Source organism: Aspergillus brasiliensis, assembly GCF_001889945.1.
Source record: "Aspergillus brasiliensis CBS 101740 unplaced genomic scaffold ASPBRscaffold_15, whole genome shotgun sequence".
Taxonomy (NCBI): Eukaryota; Fungi; Ascomycota; class Eurotiomycetes; order Eurotiales; family Aspergillaceae; genus Aspergillus; species Aspergillus brasiliensis.
This window is the reverse complement of record NW_027137456.1, coordinates 556987-578301: the sequence shown is the minus strand read 5'-3', so window position 1 is coordinate 578301 and position 21315 is coordinate 556987. Positions and strand designations below refer to the sequence as shown.

The 21315-nt window shown below is 48.0% G+C and overlaps 9 protein-coding genes across 9 annotated transcripts; all 9 read left to right on the top strand.

Moving 5' to 3' along the window:
- Positions 1 to 619: 619 nt before the first annotated feature.
- On the top strand, positions 620 to 2217 carry ASPBRDRAFT_335838 (retropepsin-like aspartic protease). Its single transcript, XM_067623136.1, has 2 exons — positions 620 to 2085; positions 2153 to 2217. Exon 1 carries the CDS (start codon positions 906 to 908, stop codon positions 1785 to 1787), a length of 882 nt encoding a protein of 293 aa, XP_067474971.1. The 5' UTR covers positions 620 to 905; the 3' UTR covers positions 1788 to 2085; positions 2153 to 2217.
- A 482-nt stretch (positions 2218 to 2699) lies between these two features.
- On the top strand, positions 2700 to 3250 carry ASPBRDRAFT_135021 (uncharacterized protein; the record flags this gene model as incomplete). The annotated part of the gene is made up of 2 exons (XM_067618669.1): positions 2700 to 3054; positions 3105 to 3250. Coding segments are annotated over 2 exons (501 nt in total), but the record flags the coding sequence as incomplete, so codon positions are not given.
- A 541-nt stretch (positions 3251 to 3791) lies between these two features.
- Positions 3792 to 4783, top strand: ASPBRDRAFT_58808 (uncharacterized protein; the record flags this gene model as incomplete). Its single annotated transcript, XM_067627962.1, has 4 exons — positions 3792 to 3810; positions 3880 to 3950; positions 4013 to 4159; positions 4226 to 4783. The coding sequence occupies 4 exons, from the start codon at positions 3792 to 3794 to the stop codon at positions 4781 to 4783; spliced, it is 795 nt and encodes a 264-aa protein (XP_067474969.1).
- Positions 4784 to 5381: 598 nt separating this feature from the next.
- On the top strand, positions 5382 to 6650 carry ASPBRDRAFT_58807 (uncharacterized protein; the record flags this gene model as incomplete). Its single annotated transcript, XM_067627961.1, has 4 exons — positions 5382 to 5667; positions 5920 to 6179; positions 6278 to 6519; positions 6599 to 6650. The coding sequence occupies 4 exons, from the start codon at positions 5382 to 5384 to the stop codon at positions 6648 to 6650; spliced, it is 840 nt and encodes a 279-aa protein (XP_067474968.1).
- A 2589-nt stretch (positions 6651 to 9239) lies between these two features.
- On the top strand, positions 9240 to 10334 carry ASPBRDRAFT_135203 (uncharacterized protein; the record flags this gene model as incomplete). Its single annotated transcript, XM_067618683.1, has 1 exon — positions 9240 to 10334. One exon carries the CDS (start codon positions 9240 to 9242, stop codon positions 10332 to 10334), a length of 1095 nt encoding a protein of 364 aa, XP_067474967.1.
- A 494-nt stretch (positions 10335 to 10828) lies between these two features.
- On the top strand, positions 10829 to 11233 carry ASPBRDRAFT_58805 (DUF4267 domain-containing protein; the record flags this gene model as incomplete). The annotated part of the gene is made up of 1 exon (XM_067627960.1): positions 10829 to 11233. One exon carries the CDS (start codon positions 10829 to 10831, stop codon positions 11231 to 11233), a length of 405 nt encoding a protein of 134 aa, XP_067474966.1.
- Positions 11234 to 12235: 1002 nt separating this feature from the next.
- On the top strand, positions 12236 to 13352 carry ASPBRDRAFT_186344 (NmrA/HSCARG family protein; the record flags this gene model as incomplete). Its single annotated transcript, XM_067620071.1, has 3 exons — positions 12236 to 12838; positions 12887 to 13225; positions 13275 to 13352. Exons 1-3 carry the CDS (start codon positions 12257 to 12259, stop codon positions 13350 to 13352), a joined length of 999 nt encoding a protein of 332 aa, XP_067474965.1. The 5' UTR covers positions 12236 to 12256.
- Positions 13353 to 14270: 918 nt separating this feature from the next.
- Positions 14271 to 15427, top strand: ASPBRDRAFT_47751 (SDR family NAD(P)-dependent oxidoreductase). The gene has a single exon (XM_067625934.1). It carries the CDS (start codon positions 14389 to 14391, stop codon positions 15298 to 15300), a length of 912 nt encoding a protein of 303 aa, XP_067474964.1. The 5' UTR covers positions 14271 to 14388; the 3' UTR covers positions 15301 to 15427.
- Positions 15428 to 17446: 2019 nt separating this feature from the next.
- On the top strand, positions 17447 to 20100 carry ASPBRDRAFT_78386 (uncharacterized protein). The gene is made up of 4 exons (XM_067629408.1): positions 17447 to 17993; positions 18052 to 18184; positions 18211 to 19136; positions 19216 to 20100. Exons 1-4 carry the CDS (start codon positions 17463 to 17465, stop codon positions 19600 to 19602), a joined length of 1977 nt encoding a protein of 658 aa, XP_067474963.1. The 5' UTR covers positions 17447 to 17462; the 3' UTR covers positions 19603 to 20100.
- The last annotated feature ends 1215 nt before the right edge of the window (positions 20101 to 21315 follow it).

Genomic DNA, 21315 nt, shown 5'->3' with positions numbered 1-21315 from the left:
ATCATCCAACTATAGGCTCAATTCTTCACCATGCATATGACAAATTATGTAGAGTAAGGCTTGGGACGGTCGGCCCCGTTGCCTTTCATCGTCTGATCAACAGGTACTGTGGCTGGCGGGTATCTGGTATAGACGATCGAGTCCAGAATTACCTTCTAGAAGCAGGGATGCTCCAGGAAAATGAACTTTTTGAGGGAAATAGTACGCTTCAGTAACACGCGAATATAGGGAGAGTTAGTACTTCTCACTCAATTCGATACCCTGGTAGCTGCATGGGGCATTTCCCACCATTGGTGATATTGGAGGCCACGTCAACAGTAAGTGAAGCAACCAGAAGCTCGAATCAGTTATGTTTTTACCGCGTGCACCTTGAATAATCCTTTTTGGACATTCGGAACAACCGCCCAACCGGGATCCATGCAATCATCCATCCTCCTGTCGCTGGCCAAACCTATTACATCTCTGCTTTTAATCTAATCCTAGGTGACGGGGCTTAAAGGCCGTCTCTTGAATCTTTTTCGCCCCTTTGCTCTCTCATTCTATTTGTCTTCCTTTGTTACTCTACTTTTGCTGGTCCTCGTCTCTTCTGCTTATTATCCTGGTGAAAAGATCTCTATATCCATTCGGACCGTCCTACCTACACGCCTTCTGATTCGCCTGTCCACCATCGAAGATCCCTTCTCTTTGACCTTTGTCCCGCCCAGACACTATTTTAATCACCTATACTTGGGACTTCGCGGGCTGCAAGAGAAAAACCCCCGATATCGAACCCAGATGCCAATCAGGCAAGGCTTGCAGTCGCAGAATGGTAGGACAGGCTCCAGGCCATTTGAAGCCAGTATTGGCCCTCGCACCGTCTCTGATTGTTGTCTCCAGACATAGAAGCTCACACTCACGCCACAAACATGATGCATCCACGCTGGCTCGCCGAACTCTTTGGACCCTTCCAAGCAATATTATGGTGGCTCCTGACGGCATTGGTATCCCTTTTCAAAGTACCTCGTGTTCCTTCAGATCCCGAGCACCAACGACAAGAGCCTGAGCACCCTCATGATATATCCCGGCAGGTTGAGTCATCGGTCAACGGTTCTCATACGTCCAGTAGAGCGAGCATGGATGAGACAAGATCTGTTCCAAACCGGCGGCAGTCAGTGGAAATCCCAGTAGATGTAGGGATAATAGAGGGACAACCAACTTTAGGGGACAGACTAGCCAACGGATCTCCCATGCGCACCCATTCAGGCGAGTCAAGTCCTTCAGTTCCACAGCTACCGAGTAGTGTTCCATCCAGCGTGCTCAGTCCGAGTGAGACACCCAGTGGACACGACACCACCATCACGACCCCTTTGTTATCGACCGGTCGGTCACAGCTGGGAGACGTTACTGACGAGGATGAGCCTGCACCGCTCGAATTCACCAAAAACGGCTATCTGATCACCGGAACCCAGGAGAAACAAGGTGTAAGAGTCTCTATGGATACCCAAGGCGAGGTCAGCATCATGCGGAGTGGTGTCTTCAACAAACTCGGCCTACCGCTGGAGCCATGTACGGAGTCCTTGGTGCCATTCCGGCAAGCTACAGAAACAACCAGCATCCCAACGATCGGAAAAGTCCGTGCGGACTGGCACTTTGCACAGGGTCTCAAGTCATACCAAACGGACTTTCACGTGGTCGAAAACGATCAGTTTGACGTGTTGATCGGCCAGCCCACGATACTCCAATATAGGCTTCTGCAACCAAGTTCCGACATCCCCGTGGTTATTGCGCGCGATCATCTTGAACAATAAAAGAAATTCGAGACGCTCGACTCGCGAGGCTATGCCTCCGATCGCTCGAGTTGGCGGGCTGACTTTATGCCTGCAGTCTATGTTGTGCGGGGTTGTGGCTAGTCAGCTTTGCATTATTCGGTGCCAGGGGATTGAATACGACGTCAGGTGCAGATGGTTGCAGTTTTCTTTTTCTACCCTATCACTACTGATAAGCTTATGCATGCAAATGGTCATTCTGCTGGCGGTGCGACTGGAGTTGTTCGGAAGGAAGGGCGAGGACCAACCCTATGGCATCAGCTCGACCGGATTGCTGACGGTGAGCGATGATTTGAACCTCCACATGATATGATCTATGTCTTCTTTTGATATAATATAAAATATAGATGAATACCCCAATGTACACCAGCCATTCACATCCGTTCCTGTCTGTTCCTGATACCCAACATGTTTGCATTAGGGCCGCCGTCATCTGCGTTCAATCTCAGGCTCGTGAGCGAGCCCATTCCTCCCCATGAACCACTTTGATGTGCTGCGTATGGATGGTTCTTATCTGGCGGTGACGCCTTCCATCTGGAATGGTTGTATTCAGCCTCGAGGTCCAGCTCCCTCGCGGTGCACCTCTCCCACGCTGCATAAACAGATCCGACAGTAAACGACAATGATACTTGCGGCTCACTCATAAGGCTTCACGATGCTGCGGGCATATAAGTCCGGCTGATTACTCCGGAAGGGTCCAATAGAGCATCTAACCCGAGCACAGCAGGGCTTGTCAATCACTGAAGGTCGTCCAGGCAACGACACCACGAAGCTATGGTATTGACCCTGGATCCCGATAGCACCGCCCCGTTTCCCCCGTCTTAAGTTGTAACTCGATCGACTCCTACTAACACATCGTGGTAGACTCTAGATATTTGCTATGACGGACCTCACGAATCTGAAGGGACTCTACGAGCATCCTTTGCGGACCTGAGGGTCAACATCCTTACCCCCTTGGGCCGTGAACGCCTCCGGAAGTTTTCGGTCCGCGAGGGCTCCGAAATAAGGCTCCAACTGGCGAACGGAGAATGGATAATGGTTCGCAAATGCATAAGATTGCGTGTTTGGCACCATAGCTCGAAAATAAGCGAGGAAGAAGATTTCTACCTTCTGGAGGATCTAGATGCTGGGATCTCAGATTTCCCTGGTGCGCACGTCATCTTAGGGCGGAATAGCTTCATTGCTGAGGGGATGGTTTCCGATCAGCGTCCATCCTTGTCTCCTATTTTTCGAGGGCCGAAGTCTCAAGGTAAGGCAGTGACCATTGAGGATGACGCATGAGGCTAAAATCTTTGTCAGAGGATAAGGAGAAGGAAGACAAACGACACGCAGAGGCCAGGAAAAGGGCTCTAGAGGCAGAGAGCAGCAGATGTGCGGCTCAGTATGAAAAACGTAAGGCTGCGACGGAGAGAAGGGGAGGCCAGGATTCAGGGCCTCAAAGGTAAGGCTGGCAAGGCTGGCAAGGCTGGGATTATTTGTGTTTCTCGCGGGTGCATTACGTTGCATTTCTATCATATTGCTAGTAGGATCAAATGCATGATGGCAGCTTTTTCTGAGCTGTCTCATCCATATCCCAGTGCTTTCGCTCTTACCCCTGTAAACCACGCCCATTAATGAGGCCGTCAGCAGATTCGATGACGTGGAACTGCGAATCTCAGCCTTCAGTGACGTCCGGTCCAATGTGGCTTGTCTAGATCAGCTGCTCAATCTGGCCAGCTGCATTAGCTGCCGCGTGTTAGACTGTGATTGGTGTTTTCGCTCTCTGCCAGCCTTGTTATGTGATACATGTGATGAGACGAGGCTGAGAAGCCGAGTCTACCAGTACCAATGATAATTTTAGCCCCTGGAGCCGCGAGAGGCTACCATAATATTCTTTCATATACCGGTGGTTGCCACAATTGAAAAACTCAAACACAGTTCATCAGCACAGCAGTTCTTTTGGGTGAGTATGTCCCACAAATTATTCTATCCTCGGTCCTCGCTATAATGTCTTGGAGCACCTTTGGTAAGTGAACGATGGCTCCAATATTTCCTCAACTACATCCACATAATGCTGATTAAGATACTACGCTAGCACCCTGGAAAACGCAGGACCAGAATGAGGACGAAAAGCCAACGCCCAACCAATCGGACAACAATGAAAACGTAGTCAGGCCCCCACAGTAACCTTTGATATCTGACTATGTACCCAACCTGACCTTTAAAAGGTACAATGTCGGTCAAATCAACACTCGCCGTCTCCATGCGTCCCTGAATCTAACAGACTCTTCCTGGTTATTTCCTCCTGTGGCCGACTACTCTACAGAACTGCATCCGCAGTACTGCCATCTTTCAACTTTTCTGGAAGCAAACCGGTGAGAGATGCCACAATTGCTACCTGTGATCTTAGCATCAGAACTGAAGTATTAAGACCGAACTAGGAGCAGCAGCGGGACGAGTCATGTCAGCTGCAACATCATGAACAAATAGTGGTTCCGTCTGGTACCGATGAAACTGACTACTCACCAGTTCATAACGATGATCTCTCCAAGGGACGCGAAGAACTAACAGAGTCGCTGGACTCTGCTTTATCACAAGATTCACAGCTATGTAACGAGCTGGATCAGTGCGACTTTGTGTATGATGTCATGGCCGGTCCGCCTGAAAAGAAGCAGCTCCGTCGACGCATGATGCTTAGCTTCCACACAGATACCAACGTTATGTCGAAAGAGACACATCAGAGACTTGGGACGAGCATCACGCCTTATTTCGGGACTTGTATTCAAGTTTTGGGGCTTCAGGATCGCAAACCACTTGGGATTGCAGAAGTTCAGTGGTCTTTTTGTGGGCGCAGCAAGCCTTACCGGACAACGTTTTACGTTGTAGAAGATGTTGAATACGATCTTCTCATCGGAAGACCATCGATGCGGGAGCAGGAGCTGTACCGAGTGGACCCCGTCATTGCGAAGAGGCTTCGTGAATCGTATCGATGTCAGTAGGCTCAGCTAGTGGAGGATAGGCGGAGGGACTTGGAGCTTGTTTCCACTCACTTTATGTCAACAAACATATCTAGCATGCTCTTTTAGACGCTGCGATGAGCCCCCGCAGACGTTCTAGGGGTAGCTTGGGTGCAACCGTCTCTTACAGGTGGCAGCGCTTTGGATGTCGGGCATGTTTAGAATCCAAGGAATTTGTCGGCTGGATATCGGCGTAAAGGCACTCTTCTTATTTCGGTTAGATGGGAATATAGAAGCTACCCACTGTACGTCACAGTACTCAGAATATAAGGCTGAAGCCTTGATTGGTGTCAAGATCATCAGGCTTCGCATTGATTCCGAGACCCCATGCAGGCGATCATTCTCCATTGGCTGTTCAGATATATAATTGGTCAGGCTCTCCTACAAGAGCAGGATACATAGCCTCTCCGTCACCAAACTAAGTACAGGATCCAGTAACCTTCCACTCTCGCTATCGAAGAGTCGGTGTCACTTTGCTATAAGACCACCCATCTCGTTCTCTGTCATTTTTTTTTTCTCTCTTCCTGTACTCAAAGCCCTTACCACACTCCCTAGTAACTGTACATATCCAACGACAACAATGTCGACTCCCACATCCAAAGGCTACGACAAACTAGCTGCGCTAATGGCCCGTGACCCCGGGTCCTCCATCTACCGACGTTTTGCCAAGCTCAATGCAAAGAACCTGCTCTATCTGCAGGCGGAAATCGCCTTCGTGGAAAATGAACTCCAACATATCATTAGAGTGGACGGTCAACCTGAGGAGAAAGCCTCGTTTCCGTTCTCAGTCTGGGACATGAAGACATCAGAGGACCCAATTCAGTGGGAGAAGGTCCTCGAAGCACGCAAGTTATTGAAAGAGTACAGTATGGTTCCACTCTTCCTTTTTTGCCTTCCTTCCTTTCTTTCTTTCTTCCTTTTTACGTCTGGACGTCGGTTATTATACTGTCCTTGTCAATGTTTCGTCTCCTGCTTCCAGTCATCTCCCATCACTTACTCACAAGCTTTTCACTCACCTAGTAAGAACGGTGATTGCAGCCGATCATGTACACAAAGTACTGATATACGTTTGTCATATTGCACACATTATACTAACTGAATTGCTGGGTTGAAACTAGACGCAGCCCTACTCCAACAAACCCAACTCCTCCGACTCAACGAGCCCGAGAAACACGACCTAGAGGTATTCCAAGCGTGGCTAAAAGAAGAAGAAAGCCAAAACAAGTTGTCTTTTGCACCCCCGGACCAATGGAGCAGAAAGAACGAGAGCGACCTAGTCGCATTGTACAGTCGTCATGAGGAGACGGATCGTTTCACCCGTTTTGTCTATACGCGAGTCGTTGCGTGGTTCCATCGGATGGTAGGGGCTAAGGATACCGTACGTTATGCTTTTCTTAGCCTTCCTTATTGCTCTCCGGCGTTTCCCTACCCCCATAATAACTAATGATATCTACTAATGCACACATGCTCCACCAGAAACGAAAAGATGTCGAATCTGGCGTCTGGTACTACAATGACCGGTCAATCAGATCTTCGACGTATGTGTTCAGCTTGATTGTTTCAGGGTTGCTTCCTGCAACCTCGATGATCGTGTTGTATTTTCTGAAGGATCCGACGGCTATATTAATCACTATTTTCGTGTATGATATGGTGTTTGTTCTGGTCATGGGGTTGATGGTAAAGGCGAGGCGCGTGGAGATTTTTGCTGCCGCTACAGCGTAAGTTATACTAAGTCTCTCATTTGTCTCAGTTCCCTTGTGGAACACTGCTCTTGGATTTGTGCACTAACTGAACCAGGTTTGCTGCGGTGCAGGTGACTATGATTACGGCGGGTAAGAGCAATTCTTGAGCTGGAGTGGCACATTTTGGTATAGACGGTTAGATAGAGACGCCAACAGTTTATGCACATGAGACTATGTCGTTACTACTATATCATAAAGCTCAACAGAATGGGGACGCACCCGGGGATCTGATCAGAACCTGTGCCCTTTCATCGGCATTTTTATTGAGTTCACTATTAATCCGGACACACATTTGACATCCCTGCGTAGCCTGATATAGTCTTGATCGTAAATTTCTTATATAAAGATTGATGATGAGAACTGCCGCATCATGGCTGAGTTACCACTTATCTGCGCACTCCTGCTAGAGCCAAGGGTGCAATCCTCGCGAATCGCTTTATGATGCCGAGCTAGAAGACCATTATATTCTGACAAATTCCTGCAGGACCGCAGGTCCATAATCCTTGACGGATCATGATGTTGGAATATATTCTGGGCAAAGTTGAACATCCAGAAGGGATGGGACTAATGAAGGCTGACGGACCGGCATAAAACAACACTTAGGCAGATCACGGAGGTGCAGATGGCTTATTTTCTCTGTCTTTTCATTCTTGTTGATCTCATCCGGATTCCTGCTGTGTGGTATGTCGTTATAGGAAAATATTCGCTGCAGACCGATAATTACAGCTGTACATGAGCAGTACGGTTGGCTTGCAGCTTGCAGCTCGCAGACCGCAGCTCCGTAGCCCACGTTTTGTGTCCCCCACCTTAGCTCGTGAGTCGGAAAGGATTGTGCATCTGATCGATCACTGTGCCCATTCCAGAAGATCTGAAGATTACTGCGGGATTCACCATACTTTCTAGTGCCTTTTGGCCACGTCCAACCTACGTGCAGGGAGGCTAGTAGTTAACTAAGTGACCGTCAGAGAACCTTGCATTATAAATATCCCTTGCATGATATTATTCAAATATAGCAAGTAACATGTACATACGACCACAGGGTGTGGAAAATAGGGCTTCCCGTCCGCTCAGCCGTACTCAAGCCACACGCCGGGAGGTTAGTAGTTGGGTGGGTGACCACCAGCGAATCCCTTCTGTTGTATGTTTTTTTTATTTTTTATTTTTCATATTATTTGGATTGGAAATTCCAGTAAATTCATAGCAGATATCCTCTCTTCAGCGGATATTTCGTAGACAAATTCGTGGGTCGATATCGACCTGTTATGACCAACACATGGGTGGCCGACTAGTGCCGGGAACCATTCTCGGATTGGCTAGGATATGATCTATTTATCGGGGTAGACAGCCTGTCGACTAGATACTAAATCAGTAGAATACTGTAGATTCATATAGAAATGACAAAGATAGTCTATATCTATAGAGTAAACTGATTGCTAAGAGATCAGTAGCTAGTAGTAATGAGTCTCGATGGTTTATTTAATAATGAAAAGGTACAGAACTTTTATGAATAATCCTATGATTTCACATAGCATTCTAGTAGATTTTCTAATAATCCAAGTTGAAAACTAACATATTTCGTCCTAGATAACCTCTCTTCTTGCCAAGCATTTTTCCTTCCCTTGGCTCAGGAATAGGTTGAGTCTATAATATTGACTGCAAGCTCTAGATAGACTATAGGCTCCTTCATTGTCCTTGTTACACCCCGTAGTATATAGGTGTAGATCCTACCCACTGCTCACTACAAAAATCAAGAATGAGGATGCTCGATGGATTGTGTACTAAGCATAGTAAACTCCCTAGAATGCCACATGACTTAGATTTACCACGGAACCTTCGGAGAACACAGATATCCCCTCCATACAAACACCAAGAGTTTGATTTCGGCAATTCTTCTCCAGAATGTCCCGAGCGTTGATAATAGTACATAACTTTCGGGTCGCTAAGGATCCGGTTCCCGGATGAACATCTTTGCTTATAAATTCATGGTTGATCATCATGAATGTGGTTTAAGGGTCCACATTGGCGGGTACATTTTAACATCTTGACCCCACTCAATCTATACGCAGTACCAACCGGGCTTGAGCAGGACAAGTCAGAGATATCCGTTATAACCAATTTATAATCAGACTTCTGAGTCAGTTGGATATGTCCCTGGTTAACTAGCTACTCATACTACATTAACTATAGGAATGCAACTCCTGATTTCTGCTGCTGATACAGCTGGTTATCTCTAAGCGCGAGTCAGGAAGGTTTCTAGAGTGATTAGAGACCTTTCAGAGGATGTTCCTGAACGTTGACGTAGAACATTGAGGTCGCTATGCTTCATTTTCAACATTTGTGATTCGGGTATGGCCGGTGGGAGAGCCGGTGGAAGCTCCGGTGGTGGGAACCATCATTTAGATATAACCGTATTCGATAGACTCGGGTGGATAATCTTGGGTGGATTCATAGCTATGCCACAGTGCATTGAACTTTTCCTCTATAACTAATTTATGAAAACTTCCTATCTAAGATTCGGCGTGTTTTCCTTCTATTTAACCAGGCAACCGTCCCCTGTATACGTATTAGTATTCATACGAAGTTCCTTGAGGCCTCTACACGTATTCAGTTACCGATCACTTTACAGCTAGCTTTCCGTACAATTCTTTCAGTCTCAACAGCACCCATTTTACCGTCCAATAAGCCTGCCCAGCAACATGACGTCTGACGCTAAGATCCTCCTCACAGGTGCTACAGGGTTCATCGGGGGCAGTGTCCTTACCGCACTTCTCCAGTCGTCTGCGCTATCCCTCCAATTAAATCCTATAACATGCCTGCTGCGTGGCGCTGACCGCGCAGCTCTCCTCACATCCACCTACGGCGAGCGCGTCAAGCCCGCCCTCTACGACGGCCTCGATGATCTGGACACCACCACTGCCATCGCTGCGGAGCACGACGTCGTCATCAATACCACCCTGGGCTATCACTCCGCATCTACAAAAGCGCTTCTCCGCGGCCTGGCACAGCGGAAAGCGAAAACCGGACGTGACGTTTGGATGATCCACACGTCCGGCACATCCAACATCGGCGACAAACCGATCACCAACCCAGTGGGAGTGAGGGAGTTTGACGATCTGGTCGACGACGTGTACGCCCACGAGAAGGCGCTCGAGGCAGCAGAGCCCTATGCACAGCGGACCACCGAGCTAGGCGTTATCGATACCGGCCTTGAGCTGGGCGTCAAGACGCTCGTGATTATGAGTCCGATTATATACGGAAATGGCACCGGCCTATTCAACAGAGTTAGCGTCCACACTGGATACATGAAAGCGATGCTGGAGATTGGACATGCAGTGGTTGTGGGTGACGGCACTGGTGTATGGGACCATGTTCACATTGAGGACCTAGCCGACTTATACCGGCTTGTCCTTCTGGATATCCTGGAACGGGAAGGGAAGACACTGTCCACCGGGAAGAAGGGGATTATGTTTAGCGCCAATGGACGGCATTCATGGCTGGAGTATTCGCAGTTGGTGGCAGATGCTTGCTACGAACGCGGTCTTCTGTCGGATAGGAAGGTCCACCACATTGATTTGGATGAGGCAGCATCCATTCTCATGCCGCGCCTCGGTTTTGCTAGTGAAGCTTTTCAGAAGGAGGGCTTGGAACTGGCTGCGGAGGGATTCTGCAGTAACGAGAGGACGGTCGCAGATGTTGCCCGGACTCTTGGGTGGGCTCCGGTCAAGGGAGAAGACGCGTGGAAGCTGGCGTTTAGGGATGATGTGGAAGCCATCGTTAAGTATAGAAGTTAGAAGAACTATGTTCTATGGGGGCAGAGTACTCATGTAAAGAGCTCCTCGTTCAAGCGCAACACAGCCAGGGCCGATTTTTTCGTGTCCGATCTGTAGTCGAGATATTGTCGAACGTAAGAAAGCCGTCCCTTTCAACCAAGCATTGGAGAATACAAGACAATGAAGGAAGAGATTCCTAGATTAAAAGTCTCGGATCACGGAAGCAGTGGCGGCGACAAACATAAACTATAGACTTAGGGCCCCACCGTCCATAACTCTGGGCAAGTTTGCATCCTGTAGATCATTTTGATTTCTCACCATCTCCGTCTTGGCTGTGGGTCGGTTTGCACCACTTTAGCCTCTCCACGGTGGTGACTGAAGTAGATCTGGATTCTACTATATATGTCCACGAATTCTTGGTCCTTCTGTTAGATATCCCAACTAACTCACAACAGACTGAGCTTCTTTATATAAGAGCCCGAAAGCTAAACCGATTTCTCACGAGTACCACTGCCATGGCTTTCCCCAACCGCATCTTCACCCATTCAACATGGCGCCTAATCGGCCTTGGCCTGACAACGAGCGTCTTCTCCTTGGGAGTGTTTTCCATCGTGGCGCCGTCCACCGCTGCAGATACACTTGGCGTCGTACCCACCACAACTGAAGGCCGCAACATAACCGAGAAAACAATGGTGTTCCTTGGTATACGTGATATAGCCGTGGCCGCAGCGATGTTTTGGTTTTGTCGTGAAGGAAAGGACAAGGAGTTGGGAGTTTTGTTGACTGCGTGGACGGCTGTCTGTGTGGTGGACACTTGGATTACAATTCAGGGACCAAGAGGATGGGATAAAGGGGTTTGGGGGTTGTGTGGGGGCGCGGCCGTGGTGTTGTTGGGGGGCTTGGGCTTGTTGCAGGCCTGACGTCTTCAGCTGATGGCTTGTCTGAGAGCAGTAGAGTGGGAAAGGAAACTACTGGCACTTGTGCTGTAATTTCCTGACGTCCTGTAATAGAGAAGAGGCGACTGATCACTGCACTATCGCCGACGATGGCCCGCTACCAGCCTGAGCGGGATATGGCGTCCAGTTCGAACTTTGATTGCTGTAGTGGATTATAATGATAGATAGCACCTACTGAGCGACAAACCCGTGTAGCAAATCACGTTTCTTATACCCTAATTCGTCTTCTATTTATCGTATACTTCATCCCACTAGAGCGAGAGCTATTAGCTGCAGGAATAGGGGTCTCGCATTGTGCATCCCTAGGCTGAGATCTCACAGAAACGGGGCCCAACTCTGGAGGCGTCCTTTCCGTCCAAGCAGCCAAACATTTTGGTCCTATTGGTTTGATAGGACCTTTGACACTTGGGTAGGTAAGTCTCATAAGATGGTTGGTCCGCTGCTTTAAGCATGGGCGAGCATGAACGATTTCAATCATTTTGCCAGCCAGAGTCAGGTGAAGAAGGTTCTTAAAGACTGGTGATTGGTGCACCGTAATTGCTTATTGAAACTGACATGAGTCGGTCTCTAGAAGACCTTTAGCCAATTAAAACATCTTTCCCAGAAGGGATTCTGAGCAGAAGAATACGTTTAATTCAACATCAACAATGGAAGTGTCGAGAATGGTGCGGGGCTGCAATTAAGTTTGCACGTCTCGGAATGATTACTGATCACGCTAAAGTTAATGGTTAAGAAGCTTGACGTGTAGTTCTGACGGCCCACTGGGTCGGATAACGGATGTCGTAACATTTGTAGATGCTTAGTTGATTTTAAGCAGCTGAATAATAACCTGGGGTCGATGACAAATGGGTATATCATTCGTCGGCTCCCAAGTCGACGTTTCTTGCAGGGCCGTTTATAAATACGGAGACAATAAACGCATAGTCAGTTATTTTGACTTAATCAAGTTTTCCGGTTACTCCTGGTCACTCTCAACATATCATTATCATGGCTTCCAAAAAGCTCATTGTCATTCTTGGCGCCACTGGTAACCAGGGCGGCTCTGTCGCGGACACCTTCCTTCGGGAACCCGAATGGCATGTTCGAGCAGTCACCAGAAATCCTCTCAGCCCGAAAGCGCAAGCATTAGCGGCTCGCGGTGCAGATGTCGTCAAAGCTGACCTGGACGATCCATCGTCACTTACCTCAGCATTCGAAGACGCACATGTCATCTTTGCTGTGAGTGACTTTTGGGGGTTGTATGGCGATCCGGCCAATCATGCAAAGGCAGCAGCAGCAGGGCAGCCTGCAAACGTCTGGGCTGCCAACCATGAGACACAGCAACTGAAGGATATTATCGACGCTGCAGCAAAGGTCCGCTCTCTGGAACGCTTCGTGTTGTCGTCTCTGTCCGACGCCACAAAATGGTCCGGAGGGAAATACAGCCATGTCTATCATTTTGATTCCAAAGCCAAGGCCGAGGCTTATGGGAGAGAGAACCAGCCTGAGTTATGGGCGAAAACGAGCATCTTCCAAGCTGGCTACTTCTTAAGCAATTTTGTCTCCAATCCAATTACCCAACCCAGAAAGGTAGCGTGTTTCCTTCTTCCAAGTTGAATGTTGGCTTATTTCATGCAGAATGCCAGCGGAGTGGCCCAGTTCGTTGGTGGACTCGACCCCGACGTGGAGTTACCCTTTATTGCTGCAGAAGAAGACACTGGGCCCATTGTCAGAGCCTTGGTGCTTGATTCAGCAGCAAAAAGGGTTATCGGCTATAGGGGTCTCATTACGCTGCGCGGCCTCATTGAAACTTTCTCGCAGGTAACAGGCGTGAAAGCTGAAGCTGTTGTGCTACCTAAAGGAGAGTCGGTTGTTCCGTTTCCCCCTGAGCTACAGCAGGAACTTGACGACAATTGGGCGTATTGGAAGGAGTTTGGGTACGATGGGGGAGACCCAACCATTGTAACTCCCCAGGACGTAAGTGGCATACCGTTTTGCATTTCCTTCATTAGGCTAACTTGGGTAGTTGGAGCAAGCACCAAAGCTCAACAGCGTCGCGGATTACATCAAAAAGCAGGACTGGTCCAAGGTTCTTGGCTCATAAGGCTGGGATCACTGACAATAACCTGCTTTGCTAATCCAATTAACCTACTGAAAGTGGCATAATGAGTGACCTCGAAGGTGAACGGATAGCGGGTTGTTGGCAATTTAGGATGCGGTAAATCAATGACAAGGTTCTGCGAGCAAAATGCTCTATGCTTGAATTACTAGTTGAACTTAGATATCAGGGAATCTCGTGAGCGAGACTCATGACACCTCCAAATCTCTTCATTACTCCAGGATCCAGGTAACTTGTCCTGATTAAAAGTATCTTATTCGCAGATTGCACCCGTGGCCTTGCGCTGCCACGGGCGATCTTTACAAGACTATGTAACCAGGAGATCACCTCCCTGTATATCACCTTAATTCCGAGACTCCAACCAAACATTTAACCCTTAGAAAAAACGATTATTATAATAAAAGACTGCTTCAATTCGTGGAGGGGACAGAATATTCACCATCTTGTTTTATATAAGAGCATATTCCTTTTGTCGAAGGCATCACATAACATACCGTAGAAGATGACCCAGCCCCATACTAGTTTATCCCGAGGTTTCCTACGCTAAAGAATCAGTCTATTCTACGTCCATTGTAGTGCCTTCACATAAAGGATTTCATGGCACCTGTAGGTATAAGATAACTCGGGGGGCAACCGACGGGAGGATTCAGAAAAATCTAAGTATGTCTCACTCGGTCTTGCACGAAATGTTCACTAGAGCAGCTCCTAAAGTGAGCGCCACACCACTCAATTGCAAGGGATAAGTCCCCTTACCTGATAATTCTGTAGATTAATCTATAGATTGGTGCCTGACTCATGCGGGGAACTATGCTAACCACGTGGTCACGCTAAATCCATCCGAGATCATCCGGTTAACTCGTTCATTTTCTCCTGTCCTGAGTCCGGCTCTATCAAGCAAGCACAGCATAACTCCAGGGACCATAACTGGCCATCTTCTAACAGATTAGCTACAGTCTGATTTACACCCCTGACTTTTACAAGTACCGTCTGGCTGCAGTTCGAGTGCTACAACAAATCAACAATGACTAACAGCATCCAGCTCTCCGGAAGCCATTTCACTTCCACACATCATTCCACGACCTATGACTACATTTCGCCGCTGAAACTAGATCTAAGTGGAAAGCATGTCCTCATCACCGGCGCCGCTTGGGAAGATGGAGTAGGATATGCCACAGCTACGGCTTTTGCGCGAGCCGGAGCATCTGCGATAGCAGTCGCCGATCTACACGGCGTGTCAAGCGATCTTGTCGCGCAACTGAAGTCAGCTGCAGCACAGGCTGGTCGTCCTGAGCCTGCAGTGCTCAGCTGTACGGTTGATATCGCAAACCGAGACAGTGTTCAAGCAATGCATCGCACAGTGTCGCAGGGCTTCGGTGGGCGCCTGGATATTGTCGTGAACAATGCGGCCCATATGGAACCAGTCGAGCCATTTCTTGAGTCCGATCCGGATGTGTACTGGCGAACATGGGAAGTCAATATTCGCGGATTATTCAACATGGCGCGTACATTTCTCCCCATGTTGCTTTCAACCCGTACCAGCGCCAACGGTTCATGCATCATGATCAATGTATCCTCGTCAGGTGCATTAAGTGCTCGGTCCCGGGGTGGAAGCTATCGGAGTTCAAAGCTTGCGATATTGAGATGGACCGAGTCCTTACATTTGGAATATGCTGATCAGGGGCTTTTGACGTTATGTGTCAATCCGGGCGCGATTAAAACGAAGATTAGTGACGGGTTACTGCCGGAGATGGTGCGAGATGCATTCCCTGACCGTCCAGATATAGCTGGTGATACAATCGCATGGTTGGCTGCTGAGCGCAGGGAGTGGCTAGGGGGTCGATATGTCAGCTGTCCGTGGGGTATGGAGGAGCTCATGAAGAAGAAAGACGAAATCGTGGGAAACGACTCGCTTAAATTGAGAATGATGTTCTAAACGCCGATGTTCATGGTCTAGTCGGTATATATTTATGCTATAGGCTTGGTGAATGATGCTCATATAGGATTAGTTGAAAGAGAATCATAACATTTAGGTTTAGCTATTCTCAATCCGTCATGTTCAAGCCACTTAGAGACTCCCAAAAAAGAAGTGGAACTTAGCCACAATGGTTTTATGAACAGTGAAGTCCAACAGGAGGCCCAAAAGGTCATAGGAAGGAGAGCGTCCACACTCATGTGCTGTAATATCAGAATGACAGACCACATAGTGTCTGAGGGGGTAAAACATCGCACCTCCTCAACTCACACGATGCCGCCGGGAAGCCTAAACCAAGGATCATATCGGTTAGTGTTTACTTGAGGGATCTGATTTGCATTAGGTAAAAGACAAAAAAGAAACACGGTAATAGTAAATAGTATTCCTTGAGCTGCTCAACTAAACTATCAATATACACTATGGCGATAGATGGCGAGACAGGAACAGGAACGTCGTAATGGTGACTGATCCAGTGGTTGAGAAATCCCCCAACCACCCAACCCACTTTAGTGTTGACCACCCCAGTGCACGACCCATGGGGGCCGACTTATAAATATGTTAAATGGTGGGGTCTATCGAAGTAAGGGCCTCCCTGGGAAACTGGATATGAGAAAGCTTGTGCCATATTCCTAGTAAAACGACGGCAAGAACCTAGATCAAAGTTAAGGAATAGCTACTGCACATACCACAAGCAAGGATCTGGCACCGCGCGGGCTAATTACTGTATATTTTCCAAGACTCGGCAAGATCTACAAGAAATATATTCTTTGTGCGGGTAAAAGGAACATTTGGATGTAAGGTAACCATCTAGCTTAACAAGAAGACATTTGCATCGAGGGATCACGTCCATCGAACTGAAGCATTGCCCGGTTATCAGACGCTACCAAAGAGCTGACATCCTGGGCTCGAGGACCTGGAACAATCACATTCTTCAGCGCAGTTATACTTGTCATCTTGCTCAAGTAGAATTCCTTCGTGACTCGATTTCAACAACTACGACAACGGAGAAGGTATATCCAGCCTAAACCTCGATATACGTATCAGATACCCACAGTCATATTAATGATGATGCATCCTGGGCTTCAATATAGGAGGATTATGATTGTGTCATGAGGATAAGCACATATAAGGCCTTCACAAGCAACAACAAGCACATACGACCACAGGGTGTGGAGAACAGGGCTTCCCGTCCGCTCAGCCGTACTTAAGCCACACGCCGGGAGGTTAGTAGTTGGGTGGGTGACCACCAGCGAATCCCTTCTGTTGTATGTTTTTCTATTTTTGTTTTATCTTGCTATTGTATTCCAATAGAGGCCACTGTCATTCACAACAGGGCTGGCTGTCTATTCTATATCATACACAGCTCACATGTGGATAGCTAGCATGACGACAAGCTTTATGTATCTTACAACGAGTGTAACTCAAAGATTGAAGCTGTCAATGTTAAGTAGGTATATCACCAAGCCTGGATGTTTGCAATACATGAATCTGCGCCATGCGATTAATGTTGACGGTCACAAGTGATGCAGCATGGTAACAAGTGGGAAAGCATTCAATGCAGCCCCGTAATGTCTGAGACGTAATTACTTATCCGCCATTACTTCAAATTAAAAGTTATTGCCTTAATGACCTTATCTCCGGAATATTACTCATTCTGTGGACAAGGTTGCTGGCCAGACAGGTACCTATAAAAGCTCATAATGATCACTTGCACTACAGCTTGAAATGGATGAGGGGTTGAAACAGGAAAACCACATCAAATTCACCTGTCTAGATCGCTTGGTACAGTGAAAGAGAATATGACCTACAATAAGATCATAGTATTTGAGGGCAGTCAGCATTCCTAACTGCCTGTAGTTAGAGCAAATACGTTCACCTTAAAGATCCTTGGGGAGGCACAATCCCGCTTCTAACCGCACTAAAAGCTCAGTATCTACAGATGAACAGCCGCAGAACGCTCGGACCGCCATGCATGATGGCCATCGCTTTCGGCGTTCGGCCCAATGGCAGCCCATGTCACTTAGATCCCTGCTAGATAGCGGCTGTGTCATCGCGTCGAGTCATCCTTTGACCTGGAGGGGTTTCTTCCTCCATCCACCAACACACCCTCGAGAGTTGTCGCCATGGCTGGCTTCACAACCCGCAACGGCGATCCTTTCGACCGTACTCTCTTTGAGTCACTCTTGAAGCGCCGACTGTTCTATACCGAATCATTTGAAATCTACCGAACTTCAGGAAAACTGAAAGGCGATAGCAGGGGTCTCTACGATTATGGACCTCCCGGGTGTGCGCTCCAGTCGAACATTGTTGACTTATGGCGGAAACACTTCGTCCTGCAGGAGGATATGCTGGAACTTGATTGTACGGTTCTAACACCCGAGGAAGTGTTCAAAACCAGTGGCCACGTTGATAAGTTTGAGGACTGGATGTGCAAGGATTCGAAGAAAGGAGATTTCTTACGTGCCGACCACCTCATTGAGACTGTCCTTGAGGCAAGACTAAAGGGGGATAAGGCAGCTAGAGGAATTGCTGCTGAAGGTGACGAGGCCGATGGCGAAGGGAAAAAGAAGAAGAAGGGTCCCAAAGTGAGCGAGATTAAGGCGTTGAAGTTGGAGGATTCTATGGTGGCAGAGTACGAGGAAGTGCTTGCTAAGGTATATATGCACGAAGGAGATTTTGCTACTCGCTTCTGATACTTAGTATCCTTTCTAGATTGATAATTACGATGGACCCGAGCTCGGCCAGTTGATCGAGAAGTATGACATCCGAAACCCGGATGGAAACACACCAGTGTCGCCACCGGTTCCTTTCAACCTCATGTTCAAGACAACAGTGGGCCCCAGCAGTGCTCCCCGGGATATCTTCGACCAGAGACGGCCCAAGGCCAGTTCTTGAACTTCAAGAAACTTCTAGACTACAACCAGAACTTGATGCCATTTGCGTCTGCCTCTATTGGAAAATCATTCCGCAATGAAATCTCCCCTCGTTCTGGCCTGCTTCGTGTCAGGGAATTTCTGATGGCTGAGATCGAGCACTTTGTCGATCCGGAAGGCGGGAAGAAGCATCCTAAATTTCATCTCGTGAAAGATTTGCAGCTCAGCTTCCTCGACCGCGCAACACAGCTGGGCGGTAAGACCAACCTCCATAAAACTACGATCGGTGAAGCAGTGGCCAGTAGAATGGTAGACAATGAAACCCTGGGTTACTTCCTGGGTCGCATCTACCTCTTCCTTCTCAAGATCGGCGTCGATGCGAATAAAGTCCGATTCCGCCAGCATATGGCAAACGAAATGGCCCATTATGCTACTGACTGCTGGGATGCCGAGCTCCAGACCACATACGGCTGGATTGAATGTGTGGGATGTGCGGATCGCAGCGCCTATGATCTGACTGTGCATTCCAAGAAGACCGAAGAGCCTCTTGTTGTCCGTGAATCCCGGCGTGAGCCACTGAAGGTAGAAGAGTGGCATATCGACATCAGCAAGCCCAAACTGGGACCCCTCTTCAAGAAGAATGCCAAAGCTGTCGAAGCAGCGCTATTCTCACTTTCTCAGTCTGAGCGAGAGCCTCTCGCCGTGACTCTGGAAGAGAAGGGCGTCATTTCAGTCAGGGTCCCGGATATGGCAGAACAAGTTGAGGTTTCCAAAGACTTGATTAGTATTGTCAAACGAACGAAAATTGAAAATGTCCGCGAATACATCCCTAATGTTATCGAGCCCTCGTTTGGCATTGGGCGAATTTTCTACAGTTTGCTGGAGCATGTTTACTGGCATCGTGCTAACGATCCCGCGCGTGGTGTATGTCCCCCTTCTCTAGGTTCAATTGACCTATTCTTCCTGTCCTGTTTCATGTACATGGACTAATATGTTGCATCAGGTTCTATCGCTTCCCATCTCGGTAGCACCCACGAAAGTTCTCATTGTACCACTCTCCACTCACCACGACTTTGTTCCCCTAACAAGGAAAATCACCGAGGATCTCCGTGAACTGGGTATATCTTGCCGTGCTGATGAGTCCTCTGCAAGTATCGGAAAGAGATATGCCCGAAACGACGAATTGGGTATTCCACTCGATGTCACGATCGATTTCGACTCTGTCAAGGATGGTACTATCACTTTGCGTGAGCGCGACAGTACGAAGCAAGTCCGCGCCTCTCAAAAGGAAGTTTTCGGTGCTATCAAGTCACTCATTAGCGGTGAGGAGAAGTGGGAGGATGTGTTTGCGAGACTCCCTGAGTTCCTGGGGCAGAGTGGAGATGACTAAATTCCATTATATCCCCGGTTATGTATAGCATGCTCGTGCGTCTCGCTCATTGCTAGCCAAGAATTGTTTAATGAAGCTGAGTGTTTCCATTTTTGGCTCAGGGTCTGTTGCTGCTCTGCCAGGATTTAGCGAGATTTTGCTTGAAGCCTTCCTCTTCCCCTTTGGAACCACCGATTTGTTCGTGATCCCTTCCGTAAATTCTGCGGCAATCTGAATAATAAAGATGAAAAACAAAAATAAAAACATACAACAGAAGCGATTCGCTGGTGGCCACCCACTCAACTACTAACCTCCGCGCGTGTGGCTTAAGCGTGGCCAGAAGTCGGGTGGGTGCCGCCCCGGGTGAGATTAGGGTGAGGTCGCTTTACAGTCGCGCGACTTGGGTGAGACGCGGGTGAGTTGGATGAGTGCGCAATAGATAGGGTGAGCTTCTCACCTGTGCTTGCCAATCTCACGAGACCTGCCTAAATTATCACTTAGCTGAACTCTAATCTTTCCTATAACCTAATAATTCCTTTATTTTGGCTACTGGATCCATCACTTGGAGCACTAGCTAATCTAGTTGGAAGGCATAGCCACAAAATCAGTGCTAAAATGCTCCTGCCTGGGGATACCTTTTGCCCTGCTTGATCAGTTTTGCAGGCAAGAAACTGAATGTTCGACCAGAACCTTTAATGTAATTAGCTCCACGGCAGGGTTTAAGTGTGCTTCCAAGCATCGAGTCAGGATGCCTGCAAGTAAATGCAGTAAAGGAGAGATCATTAAGGAAACATGGCCCATTAATAATTGTGTTAATGCAGGAGTAAATTCTATGACCTAGGTTACTTCCAGCTCCAGACTACTCGCCCAGGCGTCTGCAAGAGGCTTTGCAGTCTTCAGGCTCGGCAATTTTTATAGCCTGCGGTTTATTAGTTAGCAAACGTTCATTGTTATTTCAGTGATCACTGGGAACTCTCAAGACGAAAGTGGTTCTTTAGAAGCGCTGCCCACAAGGATATATGGCCCATATCTGTAGGACCCTCTTAAACCAAGCCACATATTCTGGTATCCGACCTGGAAGGACGTTCACGGTGCAGATTTCATAAAACGTAGTAATTGGTTACGTTTGTTCTCGGATTCAACCCGTACCAATACCCGGGAAACTGACAAGAGCATTTGTTTCTTTGTCACCATTCACCCTCAGCTGCAATCCCTTTTTTTTTCTTCGTCCTCATATTCACCGTTCCTGACCGCGCATCAGGACAACGGCTGTGCATACCCGTACAATAGTTTTCCTGCACAAGGATCGCAATTCGTATCAGCGGCTGGAGTGACGTAAATTGCTTGTTTGAACCTGGCTTGTGCGTTTGTTGTTATCTTCTGTGTCATGAATGTGCTATACTAGTCGGGTAGCAACTCTGTAAGGTGCCACTCGTGTTTGGTAGATTATCTCATCCAAGACTGGCGACGTAACCATCTTCTAAATCATGCAAGTAACCAATCATAATTGCGAAACCTGTTACTAGAAGCCTCGAGTGAGTAGTACTATCACCATAATCTGGGTTCTATGCACTTCGGCGACGGATAGAGACATGATCGCATGAAAAGACGCCTGGAACGGGAAGATAGAGGATCAAACAGTGAACGCTGTAGTGTAAGGCAACCATATCAGATGCGGCCGCCCGGAATATGCCGGCCGGGAAGCCCTACACTGTGCCACCTTCACCCTCTCCG

Coding starts and splice junctions, on each gene's coding strand:
- ASPBRDRAFT_47751 (XM_067625934.1), top strand. CDS start 14,389: ATGACTAACAGCATCCAGCTCTCCGGAAGCCATTTCACTTCCACACAT.
- ASPBRDRAFT_78386 (XM_067629408.1), top strand. CDS start 17,463: ATGGCTGGCTTCACAACCCGCAACGGCGATCCTTTCGACCGTACTCTC. Junction 17,994..18,051: donor ACGAGGAAGTGCTTGCTAAG/GTATATATGCAC, acceptor TATCCTTTCTAG/ATTGATAATTACGATGGACC. Junction 19,137..19,215: donor CTAACGATCCCGCGCGTGGT/GTATGTCCCCCT, acceptor ATGTTGCATCAG/GTTCTATCGCTTCCCATCTC.
- ASPBRDRAFT_335838 (XM_067623136.1), top strand. CDS start 906: ATGATGCATCCACGCTGGCTCGCCGAACTCTTTGGACCCTTCCAAGCA.